The 21208-nt window shown below is 40.3% G+C and overlaps 1 protein-coding gene across 1 annotated transcript; it reads right to left on the bottom strand.

Annotated features, from left to right (window-relative positions):
• Positions 1-8091: 8091 nt before the first annotated feature.
• On the bottom strand, positions 8092-16728 carry SRI (sorcin). The gene is made up of 8 exons (XM_040591609.1): positions 16450-16728; positions 15217-15300; positions 11820-11889; positions 11061-11104; positions 9885-10032; positions 9610-9723; positions 9086-9144; positions 8092-8440 (listed from the first exon to the last, which is right to left on the bottom strand). Exons 1-8 carry the CDS (start codon positions 16498-16500, stop codon positions 8414-8416), a joined length of 597 nt encoding a protein of 198 aa, XP_040447543.1. The 5' UTR covers positions 16501-16728; the 3' UTR covers positions 8092-8413.
• Positions 16729-21208: the final 4480 nt, after the last annotated feature.

The raw sequence follows: 21208 nt of genomic DNA, 5'->3' as shown, positions 1-21208 counted from the left end.
GAGAGAAATTGTTTGCTTACGTTCTGTGGTTTCCTACTTCTAAAATGTAGTGTGTCAGAAAGCTGCCAGATTAATAACCTGGAAGATTGCAAATATTTTTATCCGTTGTAGTTACACTGGCAATAGCAATACAAATTGCCGCATAATACCTCATCCAGTCTAAAGTAGAGTACTTGTATTGTCAATAAGATAGCTCAGTCACTTTGACTCATGGGGACTCATGCTTTTGTTTTGTTTTTAATTTTAAGAAATGAACTAGTTATTGCCAGCTATGCTGCAGGTGCCTATTGAAGTGGGGATGTTACCAGCTCTTCTCAAATAGAAGTAACTGTCCATGTGAATGCAGGACGAGCTATACTTAGTGTTATGTTTTTCAGTGTGGGAGAATCTGGTATGATTTAAAATAAAATTAATATGACTAACTGATGGAGACTGGAAAATAGAGATCGTATCCAAATAATAATGCTGCACAACGATGCCAGAGTTAAACAAAAATTTACCTGCTAATTCTGGATTTGTTGACATAAGAACTTCAGTAATCCATATGGTAGACTTCTGGTGAATTTACTCAGGCAATATACTAGAAATGGTTGTGATTGATAATTTACATATATTTTTGATTTAAATAAGTTGTTTTAAGAAGGTTGTAATTTTATACAGCCTGTCTTTGCTTAAGTTGTGAACTTCAGTCACTACTTGCCAGTTACCTGATTTAAAGTATGATTTGACTTTGAAGGTAGCTACTTCCAAATGATTTAAGAGTTCCTGACTTACGAAATGTTGAACTTGCTAAGCTGATGTACTCAATAGATAATTTTGATTGTGCTGATGAACAAACAGACCTTTGAGCTAAAATCAGAAAGAAATTGTGTCAGTAGCTAGTGTACTGAAGTCCTCTCACGTGAATTCCTGTTGCTCATTTTAAATGACCCAAGTGGTCTTGTCAACACCAATGTGACAACCGTTTTCAAAACCAGAGCTAAGAACAGGTACATACACTATTACAGGTACGCATATACTACAAATTCTTCTGAAATTTGCAGCCATTTCATTCATTAATAAGCTAGGATGTAACGTGAAAGAATGAAAGTTAGCTCTTAGGACTTGCTTTGTCATTGAATCCCATACTAGTTGTTGTGAGCAAAATTATCGCACTCCAGTGCAAAACGCAGCAAGCTCCTGTTCTCTTCTCTTCCAGTCCCTTTCTGCTCCTACTGAAAAGCATTTCCATGAATGATAATTACATCCACTAACAGCCTCTTGTGCAAGTTGGCCAAGATCAAAAAGCTGCGAAGTTAGTTGCCTTTCCACGCAGTGTCCTGGACAAGGTCTTTCCAGTGCTGTTAATACATCATTTGCTCTTCCTACAGCATAGGTGATGGAGCCTCACGTCTTTCGTGCAGTTTGCACTGCTGTGCTGGTTTGGGCTGGGGGAAGAGTTAATTTTGCTTCACAGTAGCTACTATGGGGCTGTGTTTGGGATTTGTGCTGGAAACAGGCTTGGTAATTCAGGGATATTTTAGTTATTGCTGAGCAGCGCTCACACAGAGTTGAGGTCTTTTCTGTTCCTCACCCCACCCCACCCGCGGGTGGGTTGGGGGGGCACGAGAAGTTGGGAGAAGACAGAGCCAGGACCGCTGACCCCAGCTGACCAAAGGGACATTCTATACCGTATGACTTCATGATCAGCCATAAAACTATGGGGAAGGATGGCAGTAGGGGCTGCTTCTCAAAGGCTGGCAGGGCAGTGGCTGGTTGGTGGTGAGCAATTGTTTTCATTTGCATCACTTGCCTTTCATGTTTTGTTTTGTTTTTTTCTCCTGTCTGCTACTTCCCTTTTCATTACTGTTTATTATCATAATTATTATTACATTTTATTTCAATTATTGAACTGTTCTTATTTCAACCCACGAGTTTTCTCACCCTATCCCTGTGTGGGGGGAGTGAGTGAGTGGCTGTGTGGTGCTTAGTTGCTGGCTGGGGTTAAACCATAACTGATAAAACTGGTAGCTCAGCCATCCTATGGCTTTCTTACCCTCTAGCATTGCTGAAGGCTAAGCCTCTTTAATCTCCAAGGCTGTGAACCTAAAAGTTGTGCTGTGTCCTATTTCTCTTGCTTCAAGTTTGAAGATCATCCCTTTCTTTCTCAACTGAGTATCTCTATCAGTAGCATACAATTTGGGCCGCTGTCATCAACCACAATGCAGAGGTTACTTACCTCATTTTTAAAGAGCATGAGCATCCTGGTCTCCTCTGAAGTCAGTTTTTTGCCCAGAATGGAATATCCATCAGTGTGCTGAGCTATGACCCACTATTTGCATGGCTTCCAAACCAGGTGGCATTTATCACCAATATGGGATTTGATTTTGATCAGATTTCCTGAAGACAAATACGAATAAACTGCACACATATGTACAGCTTGTCATCCCATGACTGCGTGGTGGGCGACGTAAATGTTACCCTAACAGAGCAGGCAAAACGGAAACAGTGAAACCAGTTGTGTAGCCTTAGCTGCAATACAGACGGGACTCTTTGAAGTGTGATTTCACCAGAATAGGAAAGGAAGCGATAGTTCCTATCATTTACACTAAAAAACTCCTTTGACCTGAGCGGTTTCCAAGGCAGCTTACAAAAAACAATACTGGTGCCTCAAGTATGGATGCTGATGCAAAGCTTTGGAAACAGTAGCTTATATACCCAGTATATCTTGCCATTCCACAACAGTTTTCTGCAGCTATTTAGAAAAGCACTACAACAGTCAGCATTAGTACGCTATCTCAGCCAAGCAGCCAAAACAAGCAGTAAAAATAAGTTCAGAACACAGAAATGTGGTCGTTTGCTCGCACTTGAGAAACTTTATTCCCGACTTCAAAATTGGCTCACCTAGCCAGGTCTGGCTCTTTCAGTTCTCTAAAATCCAATCTACACCAGTTTCAAAATCACTTTAGCTAAGCCAGCTTTAAACTATTTAAAAACTGTTATGTAGACAGGCTGTGATTGCAATACAACGCAGACTGAGATGAGGAAGATTGGAGAAAATAAGCACAGAGCAGTTAAAAAGAAATACATTCTCTAAGGGAGAAGTACAAGTGTCTGTCTTACACTATTTTTAATTACTAGAGCATAAAGCATCAAAGCAACAAGCTAATATTTTTTCTGTTTCTGTGTTCCTCTGAATAAAAAAATAAAGTTTTGGTTAAAAAAAATCTTAACATGAGGCCTTATATATTCTAACTTTAGCATGGAAAGTCTATTTTTACAACCACGTTAGAAATTATGTATATAGGTCTGACTGACCTTGTAAGTGTTGTGGTGCGAGTAGCTTATCATGCAATATTGTAAGGCTCTGTATAACAGTAAATGCTGATTTATTTTGATTATTGGTACAAGGACTCCTGCTCACTGCCTGTGTAGACTCTACGTGTAATTTTATGCTTGGAAATACAGTCCAGAACATACTCAAACTGTGAATATATAACCTCATTTTTCTTTTCTTAAGGGTAAAGATATATTACAATAGGTAGTGTTTTTTATAGAATACAGTACTTATTTTTATCGTTGCATAAATGCAAAGTATTTTTTTCAGAATAGCAAAGCATTACAGACTTTTTAAACTGCTGGAGAAAACACTATTTACAATATGACTAGTTCTTTCAGCAAAGCTTTCAGGGTGGTATATACTAATTGGGTCTGCCAGCTTCATTTTTTTGCTAATGTTTACCTTGGGCATTGCTGTAAAAAAAAAAAAAAAAAAAAAAAAAAAGGTCTATTTTTACACTCATACTAGCCCTTATTGGTAAAAAATTAAAAAACATTTAGAGGCAAGGAGAACTGTGTTTCACCACTGGGTCTGGGCTAGCTAGTATTGGCAAAAACAACTGAATACATAATTTTCTTGTCTTTGTTAATTAAAATCCTTTAAAAATCACACCTGATGTAGAAACGTAAGATTTTGACAAACACCAAAATGAAGCATTGCGATTTACAATTTTCCAGCTTTGAGTGTGGTATTTTTGTTATAAACATTACAGGCATTGGGCTGTTGAAGTGAATGAATCTGGCTTTCATGTAGTTAAACAAAATGTTGCTTTTTATAAAATTAAATCATTGTAATTTGGAGTTCTAAATTACTGTTTACTTTTATTAACAGCATCACAGTATCCACTTCTATGAGAGTAATACAAATGCCTGTGGTTTTCAATGTTACTAACATATTGTAACATCAGTAAAGTGACTTTCAATGACAAAGACTGTTGTGTGCATTTTGTTTGCCTAAGTCCTTACATTTAGCATTTCCTGTTTTATAGGTCTCTGTAATAATAATAATAAAAAAATAAAAATACTGCATGCATGGGGAAAAAAGGTTAATGGCTAGTAGTAGAATACAGATGCTATTTTTCATAGAATACAGATGTTATTTTTCAAATTCCAAGGTTGAAAATGATCCTGTGAGCTTCTCTTAGGGTCCTACTGTTCTCAAGGCAAATCTAAAATTATGGTTCCTTAGACCTGTGTGTCAGGGCAACCTAAAAATAATACCTATGTTCTAAACTACACCCAGTTGTTTCCACAAGGGTCAAGAACAACCACCCCACTTGATATTGTATAAGCATCCTTCCCAGTATGCCTTGTGGGAAAGAGAAAACCTTAATTCTGAATTACAAATAACTCTTCTCTAAAGCAGGTAAATTGTGTATTCAGATTGCCCACTGAATCTACTCTTCAAGGGGAAGCAATTTTCAGATGGCATTTTTTTTAGCTAGATGACAGCAAATACTGTAGTTGCTCCTTAGCAATCACATTTATTCTCTTAGTTTATGTCTAAACATTAAAGATTATTTATCCTATCAGTCCCTGTGAATACCATGGATTTTTGAAACACTTATGGAGAAAAAAAAGCAATTCTTCCCTGGCTAAGCTAGAATTTGTTCCTGGTTTTCAAGCAATTTGGTTTCCATTTTTCTCTGATTTGTGTTTACCATAAGACTCTGAAGAAAACGCTATTGGTTCACACTGTTGTTCTTGCAGTACTTCACTGCCCAGGAGCTGGCTGGTGCCAAAATAGTAATGCAACCTGAGGAAATAAACTGAGAAAGACTCAGGTTTGTTATTGGTCCTTTTCCTTCATTGCCGCAGACACCTGTGATGCCTCTCATTACAAAAATGGTACACACCCCCACACCCCAAGTATGCAAAATAAGCTAAACGGATTTTCAATCCAAGCTTTCATTTATAGATGCAATTTTACTCCCACATACTATTTCATCAATAATAGTATCAATCAATAAAAAATCAAAATGATACATTGCATAACTGTATACCTGTATAGTAGTGTGGAACTTGTGCAGGGTCTCAGATGATTTAGTAAGTTATCTACAACAATATACTCGTTACTGCCTGATGTTTTCTTTCTTTCCTTAGTAGTTTCAGGCCTGTGGTGGGTAGTGACTTGGAAAAGCAGAAGCAACAAACAAACAAACAAAAGCCGACCAAAGCAAAAAAGCTTAGTAAGTGAAGGAAAAAAAAGAGGCGGGAAAGCCATGCAAAGACAGTCTGTCACTGCCTCTGTCATGGTTTAACACCAGCTGGCAACCAGGCACAGCACCGCCACTTGCTCACTCCCCCCACAGCGGGATGGGCGAGAGAATTGTAAGAGTAGAAGTGAGAAAACTCGTGGGTTGAGATAAAGGCAGTTTAGCAAGTGAAGCAAAAGGCGTGCACACAAGCAAAGAAAACCAAGGAATTAATTCACCACTTCCCACCGGCAGGCAGGTGTTCAGCCATCCCCAGGAAAGCCTGGCTCTATCACACGTAACTGTTACATGGGAAGACAAGCACCATAATGCCAAACATCCCCCGCTTTGTTCTTCCCCCAGCTTGCATATACTCGGCACGATGTTCTATGCTATGGAATATCCCTTTGGCCAGTTTGGGCCGGCTGTCCTGGCTGTGTCCCCTCCCAATTGCTCGTGCCCCTCCAGCCCTCTCGCTGGCTGGGCCTGAGAAACTGAAAAGTCCTTGACTTGGTATAAACATTACCCAGCAACAACAACCATCAGCGTGCTAACATTTTCTCACACCAAATCCAAAAGACAGCACTGCATGAGCTACTAAGAAAATCAACTCTATCCCAGCTGAAACCAGCACAGCTTCCCACCAGCAGACCAATGCCCAACCAGTCCCCAAGCAACAACTCCTTTGGACAGACTTACCCACCCCTACCTGAGGTTTATTGCTGACCATGACATTACGTGGCACGGAATATCCCTTTGGTCCATTTGGGTCAGCTGTCCCCACCATGTTCCCTCCCAGCCTCTTGCCCACCCTCAGCCAACTTGCTGTGGTTGTAGAGTGAGAAACAGAACACCCTGATGCTATGCAAGCACAGCTACAACACTGGGGTGTTACCAAGGCTGTTCTAGTCACAAATCTGTAACACAGCAGCCTATGGGCTGCTATAAAGAAAATTACTTTCATCCCAGCCAAACACAGTACAGGACCAAAAGCAGAAATATGCAAAAGTCTAAGAGAAGAGAAAAGCTGTGTGGGTAATGAACATTTTGGTAAAGATGTCTTATTGTCTTTAGGGTAAAATTAACAGTTTAAGGATCAAAATTGTTGTTATGCAAAATGGTCTAATCAAAACCCCACAGGGAAGAACAGCCTTTGCTTCACATTCTTACTTACCTTGTCAGCTGTCAAAATTTTTGAACTGCAGGGAGAACTGATGCTGGCTGCTTCACTTCGAGAAACCTTTATGGACTTTGGTCGTTATATTAGAAAAGCTATCTGTAGTATTCCATGTCTGTTTCTCAACTTCATGTGCAACAGGACAATGTTCAGAATTATCAGAATGTGGAAGTATAATCATGTCTATGCCTTTAAAATTAATTTTTGAGGGCAGAAAGAGAACTAACTTCTGAAATGAAACTAGAAGCACTATCCAAAGGATTCTGAGTTACTTGTTTAGGCGAGACCAGCCAGCTTTGAATTTATAGCCCAGAAACTAGAGGCCTGGATTTTACAGTACTCTTAGCGAGCTGGGGTATAAAATACCTTCAAGCAACACTTCTGCTCTGAGGATTACTTCTGTTTGTCCAATTACATATATGCATATGTATCTATATATACACATACAGGTATCGTTTTGCTTTTATTCCGTAGTGGAAAAACTCCTCCCCAAAAGTGCTCTAAACCACTAATACAAGAAATATACTTCTTTTAACATTCTTCTGGCATTCTTTGCATTTACAAGGCTAGCAAAAGAATATCTACCACTCCTCTGTAGTAGGTAGAAGTGACCAAAATTAATGAAAGTTTCATTAACTCACTTCATTGGAAAAAAGTCTGAACTACATACAGTTATGCTGCTCCTGCTTCCATACGACATCACTCTTCCTCTCAAAAAAACCCAACCAAAACCAACAACCAAAAAACCCACCAAACAATACTCCCCTGTTTTTTCCTGAAAAATCTCAGGCAAAATAAGTCTTTGCCTTTCTGTATCTGCTTTTATGTAAATTCTACAGCATTGGTAATTGCTGCTGTGATCTGAAATAGTAATCTGGCAAGAATTTTTTGAAGTGGGTTTTGGCCCTTGTGCATCAGTTGGCATACAGAAGCAAGAAGGCTACTTCTCAGGGTTTAAAGTGGAGAAGACAGAAATAGTAATTTACACATAACTGAAGTCTGGCAGCTTAGTTCATTGTTAAAGGAAAAGTTAAAAGTATGAACCGACACAGCATAGGTTTTTTATGTTTAAAAGCGTTTTATATAGTGACACAAACAGCAAGAATGTTACTGGAACAAAAGTCCCCTATACAAAAGCACACTGCTAGAAGAGGTTTTGGTTTATGAGAAGTTCTAACAGGTAGTATTACGCTCTGCATGGTGTCACAGACTTCCATCTTTAAAATAGTTCAGTGTCAAAAATATGCAGCCCAAACTTACTGATCTTCTACCAGATCAGCATAAAATGACCATTCCAAAAGCTCTTTCAGTTTGTACATCTGTCTTATGCTGTCAAAGACAAAAGAGTATGTATCATCTTATGTCATATGCATGACACTGTTTAAGATAGAAAAAGGTAAGTGCACTCCAAAAACTGGTTTTAGTGAATCACAGGAAGAAATTAAACACATTACAGTATCTGCATAATTTGAATTATACAGAGTGAATTGCAAGTTTATGAAAATAAAAACATCTTTAAGTCACAGGTTGGAAATTAAAAGACAACAGTACACTAGTAGTTTATATTCATTGTCAAAACTAAAAAAATGCAAGTATGTAAAGTGATACCTTCATAAAATATGCCATTTCCAATACGGAGATACACAATCATTGGAAGATTTGGCAAAGCAAAACACAGATTGGAATGTTAATCATGATCATCCCCGGCTTGCTTCTTTTTGATTTAGATGCTCATAACACACTGTATGAACTGAAAACAGAATAACCACTTATTAGATGCATGGTAAAGAACAAGTGTTCACTTTTTCTCCTAAAATACCCATTGTCACTACCCTTTTCTGTAAACAAATTCTGTCCATGAACAATAAAGCTTTGAAATTAAATATGAGAATTAGCTAAGAGTTATATAAAAGAAAGTATCTCCTTAATAACAACAAAAAACCTCCCAGAAATACTTGAATTTAGTGTTCTCCTTTTCCTGCACAGATGCAGCCAGGAAGCCAAGACCTACAAGCCTAACTGAGTGTGACTTGTGTCTGTTCCCACCACACCTCCCCAGCCTTTCTTGGAGAAAATGCCTACCAAGCCTTAAAACAAACAAAATAAAAATGTCACAGAAAGTGATGCTAGCAAGTGATGTAGCTTCCTAAATCTTCTTAAACCATGCTGGTAAGAAATCCAGACAAAAATGCACAACAACCTTTTACAGAACTCTCTAAAATATGTGAGAACTGAGAACTTTTTGAGACAACACTCAAATCCCAGAACCTTTGTGCTCTCAGTAACGCTATAAGCATAGGGAAGAGAGGCACAAACTCAAATCATAACTGTTTGCCTTCAGTTTTAAGTTTTTCTTTGCCCTGTGATTTTAACTAAAACCTTAAAGTTCACTTACATCATCATACTGGAAGTTCACAAAACCCTGCTGAGATGTATCCCTTCTTCTAAAACATTCTGCAAAAATGCATTATGAAAACAAAACAGAAACCAGGTAAGAAGAATTACAGTTAATCAATTTTTAAAAAAATGCATAGTATTTTCATAACATTCCCCAAGTCACATGAATGAGAACTCATGCGAACACTGCAATTCGTCCCAAGATTTAATTTCTTGTTCTTAATTTTTATATTTATCATATACAACCCTTTAGGTTCTTTTAATAAATACAGTTTCCCAATTTTGGTAACATTACTCTTCTAGTCTCTGGAATAAACCCTGCACTAGTTTTAAGTCCATTTTTCAATGGGGATTTAAAAAATCATAATCGGTAACTGTTACAGTTCTGCTTATAAACTCCATTGAAAGAAACCTATTTTCTGGTATGTAAAAGTTAAAGTTGAACCTGAGATGAGGAATCAGATTTTATTAAATAAAAATATATTATGGGGATGACAGTAACAAGGCTATAAGCTGCCATACCAGTGAGAGCTCTCAGTTTCACACAGCAGGAAATGTAATCATCAAATGTAATCTTTCCGTGAGTGCTGTACCGCCTTGTGATTGCAGTCACTGCCTGTGGGCTCAGTCTAAATCCTATTTGAAAATAAAAAGCCTGTTTTGAAAAGACATGTAAGTTAACAGAATCTAACACATTTTTAATTGGAAATATCATGTGTCAGTTACTGCAGGATGATAACTGGTACTGGGAAATGCTGTAAATCAAGTGTCAGAAGCAAGAACATTTCACAGCTTACCCATATTCATCAAGGCTTTCTCCAGTTCTTGACGATCCACTGTACCGCTACTATCGCTGTCAAAACTCATGAAGTGTTGCTTCCAGCCATTGACCACAGCCCAGAGTTCTTTAAACTCATTAAATCCCATTGTGCCAGACATATCCCTCTGATTCCAAAGCTAAGAAAACATTTCTTAACTTAAAAAAGATAAGAAAAGCCCTCTCTTCAATGGAAATTTGTATTATTTTTATCATCTGTAGTTAAAAATACTCTCTTGAAGGTCCATATTAAGAATTTATATTTTTTTCCTGGTAGAAAACTAACTAAAGCATCCCACAGTACAGAGAGAGATAACACTACTAACTAAAACCAAAGGTCAGAGAACTTGCTCTCCCCACTTCTCAGTGAAACCTGATAAAACTATTTGCTCTTTGTGAATTTAACTTAGTTTACACACTTTTCTTTTGCCTGCCACAATGTAATTTTTACCAGTAAAATACATATCCAAAATAAAAATACTGGCCAAGGGAAAAAGGAAGAGTATCAGTTCTCTCGCACTCTTAAGTGAGTTTGTTCAAGGTGAGAGTTAACAGCCCTTCCAGTTTCATTTCCACTTAAAAAAAAAAACCAAACAAAAAACAAAACAGCAAAACTTTTGAACAAGACAATTTAAGTTTTGGCTAAACGAACTCCAAAGATTCCAACCCTGCACAGTATACTTAAGTCTTCCATAGGTCCTACTGCTGAATGCCATATACCATTCCATTAGATATTCAACCTGATTAATTCAGGAAACAGGATTTAGGGGGGCCTTAGACTGTATTCAGGCTGTGTAGTAGAAATGCTTAATTCATTAGGAAGGCCTAGAAAAGTCCAATTTGAAAGGCATAATGGGCGGTTTGCCTAAAATTCTATTCTAGGCTGCCAGACCTGACTCTTCGTACATTCAATGGAGAAAGTCCCCTATGCTTAGAGGGATACCACTTGTAAGATCAGTCACAGAGAGCCTCATTTATTATTATTTCATCCTGTAAAAGGAATAAGAATGGAATTTCGTAGTTCCCCAGTCATAATGATCATAATACTTATTAAGTAAGGGCTGAATAGGAATTACAAAGCGTTTCCCAAATTCTGGCACCCTCTCATCTTTGCTTACATAATGTAAAAATCTTTACATTTCATAGTAAAGGATACATCCAGCATTGAGATCATGAGTCTGCAAGTCTCTAAGTTGAAAGCTGTTTAAAAAGAAAAAAGAAACCATATTAAAAAGATAATTTTTTTCATCTAAATGTAACATTTTTAATTGTTTTATATTATATACTAATAATATTAAATAATTGCTTCCACTGTATACAGCCATACCATATTTTGATCCAAGTAAGAGCTTTTCACCATTACTTGTCAGAAAAACTGACAGCAGACAACCTGGAGGCAATTCAAGTTACATCTAAAATTAATTTGCTCTCATCTCGATCCATAAAGGTTTTGGGTTTTAGTCGAAGTGGTCACTTGTATTTTACCACTTGAGTAAGCCAGTTTTACTCAAAGGAGCTTGATTTTGAAAATTGAGCACTATGTATCCCGACAATGAGTCCTGCCACATAATTTTCTGGTCAATATCAAAGCTCAATTGCAAAACACCTTCTAAAGAATTGGCTGTCCATTACAAAACAAAACACTTCTCCAACTCCACAACTCAGCAGTGGGGAACTAAGGAGGCTGAGAAGGGAAGTCCCACATGCACAGAACTGAAGACAGAGAATTTACGTTTCAAAGTAAGTCCATATGGAAAGAAAGCCCATTTACCATGCAAATAAAAAACCCCCAAACTTCTGCAGAAGGCACAACTGTAAGTGTTTTCTAGTAGACAGCAGAAGAATTAGTATGCTTTAGGACTGGGTTTTTTTGATGGTTTGTGGTTTTTTTTTTAAATTTAAATCATTAACTTACGTTTATACGCTCCTGCAATCCCTGACTGGGTGAGACATCTCTGTAGCTCATCAGCATCTATTTGTCCATCCTTTCGATAACAGAAGATGTATCAGCTATTGTTTTAATTCCCTCTTCCAGGCTGATTATTCCCAGTACCCACTCCCTTTTCAGTGGCATTAAACTAGTTACCCTTTCAAAAAACAAACCAATTACTTGTCTGCCGTATGACAGAATCTGACTTTTATAACCTGTATCTGTAATGACATTTCTTTAGTTGACATTTTTGCAATATGCATTAGCTTTCCCATCTATGTACTAAAAAATAAACAGGATTGGCAGGTTTTCTCCAAGCTTTACTTAAAAAAATATATATATACCCAAACAACAAACCCACATCAAATACTGGTAGCATACTTGAGAGCCAGCTGCATAGAAACCAAGGTGCAAAATTTTGAACAGAAAGACAGCTTTCCTTAAAATACTAAATTTTACTTAGTGAGTATTGCAGTCACTCTAGTTCATATGTTTATGTTCTCACTGCTACAGGAGGAAACTTGGAACCAAGATCATACATACCCTCTTCTCAAGACAGCCTTAAGACTACAAATCTAAAAACTCCTGGGTTCTTTTTGAATAGTAAGTTAGCAGAACAAACAAAAGCAGAAAGCAAAGAACTCTGAAAGAAAAAAATAAACAAAACCAACCCAGAAAAGATACCTATCTGCAATGTTTGGAAAATTACTCACTTCCAACACATCCTGCTCAGGGCCAAAGAGAGAAAACAACGGCCAACTCATGGAAAGCAATGAGCTGTCAAAAGAGGAGCTGGAATTCTAGGTCACATAACTCACACACCCAATGTAAAGTTCAGTTCACAAAGAGTTTGAGTGTAATATAACCTCATTCAAGGATCGAACATTATATCTGCAGATACAAAAAATGATGTCACTTTTGTAAAGCATTAAATAGTGAAAAGGGACTTGCTTTAGATTTGAAACAAATTTATTTGCCTCAGTGTTTTCCTGATGTTTTTAAATCTAGTAAGCATTTTTTTCTTCTTTGCTATAAGAACAGACACATGCTACTACATAGCATGGTGGGAACGGCACAGCCAGATAACTTTCAGAAAAAAGGTATCATTATTTATAGGAAAAACTAGTTATATTGAATGACATTTGACAAGGTCTGAAAAAACAGCAACAACATTTTGATTTTATGTGAAATTAATATTCACAGGAAAATTAAAAAAAAAAAAAAAACAAGAAAAAAAAAAAAGATTTTAAATAGCCATGCATGTTAAGCAGCAAATCTCTTCAAAGGCCTTTTATTTTCTGAAACAAAGGCAGGATCTGCGTAATTTGAAAATGGGCAGGAATACAGAAAAACACGATTTGTAATCATGATTAACATCACCAAAAAGATGCCTGGCTTTTTTTTTTTTTTTTTTAAAGTAGAACTTAAAGCGTAGGGGCTTTGCAAACAGACTGAAAAAAAGAAAACTATTACTTCCTACAAAGGCAGACTCAATTAATTGAATAAAGATTTGAAACAATATTTTTTACTTTCTCCTGTAAACAAAGAAAACTAATTCCTCAAATCTAAGACAAGATCTCTGTTGTAAACTACTTCCAAGAAAGCTCAGAGATATCATTATATATTATTTAGGCATAAACCCAACACAGTGAGCAGCAAACCGTAACCAAAAACTTTACAAATTCTACAGTACATACTTAGAGAAAACTGTGAGGTGTGGCTTTTCACAGACTTGCATGGACGGCTATAAAAGCAACTGGTAAGTTACCTGTCACATTTCACGGTCTCCTTATAGGGTTTTTACTTCCACACAGTCACTGGTGTCTGAAATTGACTCCTCCAATTCCAAGGATAACATTTCAAAAGCTACCCAGTTTATTTCAATAATGAATGATTTCTATGAATATAAAGTATTTAAGAGTACCAAAGTGCTCTTTAAGCACTAACTTGATCATACCCATTAGCTTTCAGTTTCCCAGCTTTCAGTAACCATGCCTCACTTGAGAAGCCTGGTGATGGTCTACGCCTTGCTAAGGTTCAGCTCCTGTCACCTCTTCTTCACTGCGCTGCATCTCATTTGCTGTCACCACCCTTCCTCTTTACAGCAGGAACTTACTCATTTTTCCAGCACTGGTTCCACTGATGATTCCTGGCACATGTCCAGGTGGCACCTGGATTCAGAGGCATCTCAGCTGGCAGGCAAACTGTCAGCACATTCGGCAGAATTTAGCTTGGTCTCCACCTTAACAGAGAGGCCTGCCTCACTGCACAAGGTCATTCCAGTGTTCTCCTTTACTAAGAAAACACTTGGTCTGCATATTTTCATAAGCAATGTTAAAGAAGTAATATATAGGCTGTAAGATGCATTATTTATTCAAAAGAATAATGTAGAGAACAAAGCCAACCCAATCACAGTCTTAAAACCAGGAAATTAAACATCAGCCAACTGTTGAATTTACGCTTTCCTGTCATGGTTATGTCTACCTATGGATAACAGATCCAGGAGCAGAGAATTTAGATATGCACACCCCCTAGAAGCATGTAATAAATAGCTATACATATGGCCAACAAAGGCAGAACCTCAGCTCAATAAACCTAACTTATTTGCTCCTAAACTTTGCAATATAGTTCAATAACTACTTATTTCTAGTAACATTCATAATCATACAGAAACAATACACGGCACAAAATTACAGGCAACGACTTAAAAATGCAGTGCATAACGACAGGGAAGAAAAAAGAAAGGCCTAAATCAAAGTTGTAAATGCCATTTCCTCTGTAAGAATTATCACTCCATCCTACCGGCAAACCCAGACATTGGCACGACTCAAGACTGCTTTTCCATGTGTGAATCTATTAAGTCTATTAACATCATCCAATGATATCATTAGCATTTCTTGTTCTTAGCCAGGCCATCTCCACAGCCCATGCTTCCCATTGCTTCTGGCTTCTTTCTCCTGAAGGTGACAGCATTCTCCAACCCAGAGCTGAGCCACAGTTCAGTTACAACATTTCCTGTAACTATATAGCTCCTGTATATACTTAGATAGGAACTGTAGCATGTACATACACACAAATGTGTGTGTATATATATGTACGCATGTACACACACCCCCACACACTCTACAGAGAAACTAACAGCGTTATTTGAACAGTATAGTTCCTGTGTATATATAGCTATATGGTATAGCTATACAGCTATATATAGAAGATAGGCTAAGTAAAACCATTCCGTTTTGGTTTTTTATTTTTACATCTTGCAACAAGTTTTCCTTACTAAAAGTACTAGGCATTCCTCCTTCCAAAAGGTAATGCAGAAATTATTTCCCAGAAAAAAGATAACAATACAAGAAATAACAACAAATAAATAACAGAAATTTACCTGCCCTGCTACTGCAGCAAAATAACCATATAAAGGATCCTGAGCTTGTCCAGGGAATGCTGGTCCTCCTGGAGCTCCTCCGTACTTCAGAAATCAAGAAGAAAATCAATTTTAAATCAGTGATTCATTTAACTGTTAAGAAACTGCAATATTTGTACTTAAGAATCAACTTGTGTTTCTATATACACACCATGCAAAAGAACGTGAAACCAACCAAAAAGGAACTTCCTTATAAAAAAAAAAAAAAAAAAAAAAAGACACAATCTTGGTATTGATATACTCATTTACTATAAGCAGATCTGTGTAAAACCTTGCACAGGAGCAATCCACTGAGCTAGATGCAGCATGGTGTATCTCACCAAGGAATTTTAGTCTACTACTTGCAGAAAACGAGGTATGAAAATAAGACTACTAAGGCTCTGCAGATTTTTCTTTCCACTTCAGAAAAGTTGAGCAAGATAGATCTTTAGGGAAAATACTTGGAAGAATATGCATTAAGCATGGTAATTTTTAAAAAAAATATTAACTGAAAATCATGGAATGACAGAAGTTAATCCTGTCCGACCGAGCTGAAACAGCCACCTGTGTAACGGAGTGTATACCCGACACTAACTGAGAAGAATGCGCCTGCAGGCAGCCGGAGCTGACCAGGTGCACCTTCCCCTTTGAGCCGCTTTGCTCTTCACCGCCCCCCCAGCACATACGGCTTTACGCCAGGTGTCGGGCACAAGACCTCGCTCGGGGCACGGCGTGGGGAGCCGGCTCGGGCAGCTACACCGCCGGCAGGGGCCCTGCCCAGCGGCCGTGTGCCGCCTGCCTCCCCCCTCCCGCGGGCGGGCCGGGCCGGGCCCCCCGGCTCACCGCTTCGCCGCGCAGCCGCCGCTGCCCTCGCCCCGGCGGAACGTGCTCCCGCCTCAGAGCGCCCGGGGCGAGGGTCGCGCCGCCCCAACTCTGCCGGCCGCTCGGCCGTCGGGCAGGGCCACAGCGGACCGGCGGGGGAGCGAGGCCGGCGCCCCTCACCGCTGGCGGGACAGCCCGGAGGGCGCCTCAGGGCCCCGGCAGGGTGCGGGGAGCGGGGGGAAGGCAGGGAACGGGCTGCCCCGCACTCGGGGTCGTCGCCCCCGCCTCAGCCAGTCTGCCCCGCCGCCGCGGCGGCCCCGCGCCCAGGCTCAGCGCGGCCGCGCCCCGCCAGCCCCCGCCGCCCGGGCTCAGCCCGCCGCCAGCCCCGCTCACCCCGCCCTGGTAGAAACCGCCGCCGGGCGCCGGCTGCCCAGGAAACGCCATCTTCGGCTGGCGGCTGCCCCCGCCGGGCCGGCCTCGCCCGGGCGCAACCACCCGTCCAGGAAGGGGGGACCGCGACGGGCCGCGGGCTCTGGAAAGGGCTGGAAGCGCTGCCACCCGTGCGGGGCTACCGGCTACCTCCGGTCACCGGGGCAGCCGAGCAGTGCAAGGCGGTGACGTCGGCAGCTGACACCCCCTACGCCCCCGATCGTAGTGGTAGGGGCCGACGGCCCGGAGCCGGCTTTTCCGCCCCGCAGTAGCTGGGCGGGACGGCCCCTTCCCCTGCGTCTTGCGTCGCTGCCGGCGGGGCTGGGGCTGGGTGCGGGAAGTTTGCGCCGCGGGCGGTGGAGGCGGCAGCGTCAGGCGCGGGGCCGGCGGGGAGCAGGGAGCGGGCTCGGGCCGCCGGGCAGGCGGCAGCGGCTGCGGTAACCAGCCGCACAGCGCGGGGGGAAGCTGCGCCCCGGGCGAGCGGCGGCGCGCAGCCCGGCGCACCGAACGCGCTCACCGTGAACCGCCCGCCTTGATATCAAGTTATTTCGAAATCACCCGCGCGTGATGTGCAGAAAGGCCGTAAAGGCCATAAACGCGGCAGCCCGTGCGTGTGTATCGTGTGTCACAGAACGCTTTCTCCTCAGAGTCTGAGCACCTGCCCCCGATCCCCAGGGGCTGATCCCATCGATCCGCTCTACAGTTTTCTCTTGGCCCTGTGGGTCCAGGTGCTCCTGGGACAGAGGTGAGGGGGGATGGCCGGGTCCCCCGCAGCGCTGCCCCGGCGGCCGCCCTGGCGCGGGCAGCGGGCCGGAGCCGTTCCCGGAGCCCCTGGAGCAGTTCCCGGAGCAGCTCCCAGCTGTGCCTCGACAGCCTCCTCCAGGCTGGAGAAACCGGTACCGCCCCTGCTTTAATCCTACCGACCCGTCGTTGCTGCCGTACCCTAGGAAGCGACGACGGCTGAAATGGCCACGGCTTGGTCTGAGCTGTTTATCTGCAAAACACGAGAACTTCCTCGTGTTGGGGGGTATGTAATGAAGTTGCCGGAGGATGAGAAATTATTTCCTAGAGCCTGTATGACTGAAACCAATCTACTGATGGAGAGACCTTGCAGGGTAAATGGTCTACTGTCAGAAATCTGGAAGCGTAACATTTTAACTTTTGTTTGTTAGCATAATTTCTGAAGAACTTTATACATTTGAGTAGGACCTTACTAATTTGATCTCTCTAGTTTACTATAAACTTTTCATTAAGAGTGAGTCACCCTTCTCAGCTTCTAAGTCATCCAGTAAACAGCTTTCCTACAATGTCTGTATAGCATATATTTTTATTATTTCAGCACTAATTACACTGATACTGTTAATAATTGCAAGTAACATGAAAACAAGTACTGTGGCGTTCTGTGAAATTTAATATTCTATAGAGTTGCCAAAACCGAGAAAAATCATTATTTAATACCTTCATCACACAGGATAGCATATAAGAAGCCCATCCTTTCAGGGTAGCTGAGAAACACTGAATCTGGCTAGCTTTTCAGCTTAAGAAATGCCTATATCACAAGAGTATTTGATTAAGCATCTGTTGATACCAAACTGTGCAGTGGTCAAATACTTTTATTTACCAGACTTAATCATGTGCAGTGTAGGTCACTGGATATACTGTGCTGAACCTTTTTAGAGTATATATATTAATGTCTGGCAAGAGCATTCCCAATTAAAATAGGATCTAGGTACAATGATAATACTAAAAGCTGGAAAGATTAAAAATAAGTGGCAAAATATCAAATAGTATGTATGTATTGTCAATAGCTTAAAGATAATAGGAAGGAATTTTTAATGGCTTTAGTGAGGAAAAAATGTAGGATTCAGACCAGCTGGTAGATAAAGATACTAAAACTGTACAACAGTAGCTGTATAGAAAAGGTAGATGTGTTTTATAAGTTTTGGGTTTTTTGTACTTGAACTCAGCATAAATACCTAGCCATCCTGCATTTGCAGGGCTTCTACTGAGACTTCTGGTAATGAACACTACACTTAGTAGTTTATATTTGGAAGATCATTTAAATTCAACCACACATAAGCAGAAGTGCTTGGCAACAGTTGTAACAAAGCGATGTATTTTACCCTGTGATGGGTAGGCATTTTGTTGGCACTGGTGCATTTGTTTATTTGGTATTCATGCAAGGATAAGGAAGGCTGCAAAGGAATGCTGTTTGAGATTGAGTGCACATCTGCCTTTTGAAGGGCTACTGAGCTATGGGTGACCTTTAAAGTTACAATAAGATGATCACATTAGAAATACACCAGTCAAAAATCTGTATGGAGTAAATAGCTACTATTTTGCGGGTCTCAACGAATATGTAATCCCTTTAGTGGGAAGACTGAAGTCAAGCAACACAGAATACTAGTACTATTGCCTTTTTTTGTTGTTGTTTGTTTGTTTGTTTTGTGAGATAATTCAGTATATTTTCCTAAGAAAAGACCTAAGTAAAATAATTCTGTTTAGGAAATGAGACTTATGTGTGCAGTTTACATTCCATAACTTTGCTGCATTCTTTGCAATAGGATGTTAAGAAAGAATTCAAAACAGCTACAGTAATAGCATTACTGCCTTAACATCTGATCACAAGTCACATTCGTTGTATGTACCATGCTTTCTCACAGTGAAAAAAAGGCTAGCATAAACCCACTGCAAATCACACGCACACCTGCCCTGCTAAGTCTGGGTACATTTAACCCTGACATGAGCTCACATATGATGTGGGAATTCAGCCGCCCTGAACTGAAAGGCTTGAGCCACCCTGTGCTGCCAGTTATGTTCCCATCTGGCGTAGTGGTGGGGAGATCAGTGGTGGCGTGCTGAGGCCTCAAGCTTTCCTGGCAAGCCAGGTGTGGAATTTGTCCTTTTCAGAACTGCAATAAAAGAAGCTAGGGGCGGAGACGGGGAAATTAAGGTGTAAAGTTCAAATCTCCTGAGGTGTTTACTTAGCACATCTGAGGGGATAGAAAACTTGAGAATAAGTGTATTACTTAAGGAGAGACAAAAAATAATCTCCTTACCATTTTAATTGTCATAACTTGGGAAGAGGCATAAATTAAAACAGTGGAAAGGTAAAAATAGTACAGACCAGAGGTCTTTATTATAGTGCCTCGGTGCCTGGGAATGGGTGGTGCTCCACTGTTCTGCTGCCTTTTCTTTGACATCACCCTTTCTTTTTCTATTTACTGCATGTTATTTATGCTCAGTTCTGCAGCCAATTACTTTCTACAAGGATTTTCTGTAATACCCAAGTTTTATGTTGGAACCATCAAATAAATGTACTTGCAAGGATGCAGGACAGGGGGAAGGCATTTCTGTCACTTTATATGTAAAGAGAGGATGGAGATTAAAATTTTCGATAAATTTTGATTGTCCGGTTTGAGCTACCTCAATTTTCTGCAACCCTATATGACTTCTAGACTTACTTTTTGCTCCCAGCTCCAATCTCTTTAACAGATGGTTCAGTGGTGACTAACTTCCTTACTCTGTACTCCTTCCCTTCTTTGTTTGGTCTGTGTTCAGCACGGTGGGAATTCATCACTCACTGGGCATCAGCAAGAGTATCACTGAACGCTTAAACCAAGATAACTTTAATTGTGGATGGTGCAGCTAGTGAGGTTTTGATACTGAGATTTTTGAGGTTAACAATCATACTTATTCCATGCAGTACAATAACAAAATTTACCACATCTTCTTCATTATAAATACAGCAAGTTGTGCGTACCCCAGGCATGAGTTCTCTACAGAACTAAAGCTAAAATGCAGGTTTTCTGTAACAACATTAGTTTCTAAGACCTGGCAGGTTGCAGTTGAATGGTTCCCAAGATGGTCTTTAACTGAAGTTATAATTACAGTATAAACATATCTGAAGGTAACAGTGATACACACCTGTGATGTGGGGAAGACATTTACAAATCTCGTTTCTTTGCTTATCACTTTACAACTGAGCTTTATTTCTTTACCATGTACCTTATTTCAAAACCTTCAGGACTGAAAATTTGGATAATTTAAAACAGATTGCTGAAAACTAGAGCAAGTCATGCAATCTCCTGTAATCTTTTGGTTGGATAACATGGGGTCAGGATCCACATCTGCTGTTTTCACCAGACAGAAGCCAGAGTATGAAAATGAACTGTGTATAAATGATTGCAGCACAGAAGCTCAGCAATAAGGCATCTGATTCCCTCTGTACACACTTCTTGCAATCATATGTGTCAGCATATATGTTCTGATATAAGTCAGAATATATATTATGCTACTTTACCTTCTGATAGGGTAGGACTCAGCTGTACTGGCTGGAAGATAAGCATTAGCTTGTAAAACTCCCAGGTGCAGGTGGAAAGAGCTGTGAAGCCTGATCCTTCTGAAGCAGTGTTGCACTTGTCTAGCTACAGGAGGGTATGCCTGGTTCCCCTGCTTATTTTCTGGATGATTACACTGAAAACCTATGGATAGCTAATGAAAAAATGGATAAATAGTCCAGGAGGACAAGCCTGAAATGCATATTCTGTGGGCTAAAGAAAAAGGTCTTACTTCTTTGTTCTCTTGGTTAGACTTTCATTTGCACAGTGGCTTTGCTGTAATACATGAGCTGAAGCATGTTGTCTTAAAAAATTCCTTTGAGCTAGGAACTTAAAGGAGAGCTTGTTCTTAGGTAGCCTAAAACTCATTTCTTCTACTTTGT

This window comes from Falco naumanni, chromosome 4, assembly GCF_017639655.2.
Source record: "Falco naumanni isolate bFalNau1 chromosome 4, bFalNau1.pat, whole genome shotgun sequence".
In the NCBI taxonomy this organism is placed as follows: Eukaryota; Metazoa; Chordata; class Aves; order Falconiformes; family Falconidae; genus Falco; species Falco naumanni.
Note: the sequence above shows the minus strand (reverse complement) of the source record. Positions and strands in the feature narration are given on the sequence as shown.

Bases quoted from the DNA above. Each gene is read 5' to 3' on its own strand.
- SRI (XM_040591609.1), bottom strand. From the start codon at position 16,500: ATGGCGTTTCCTGGGCAGCCGGCGCCCGGCGGCGGTTTCTACCAGGGC. The intron at 10,033-11,060 runs GTATCCTTTACT...CTTTGGAATCAG, and splicing joins TCATGATCTCAATGCTGGAT to AGGGATATGTCTGGCACAAT. The intron at 9,145-9,609 runs GTATGGCAGCTT...GCATTTTTGCAG, and splicing joins GAAACTGAGAGCTCTCACTG to AATGTTTTAGAAGAAGGGAT.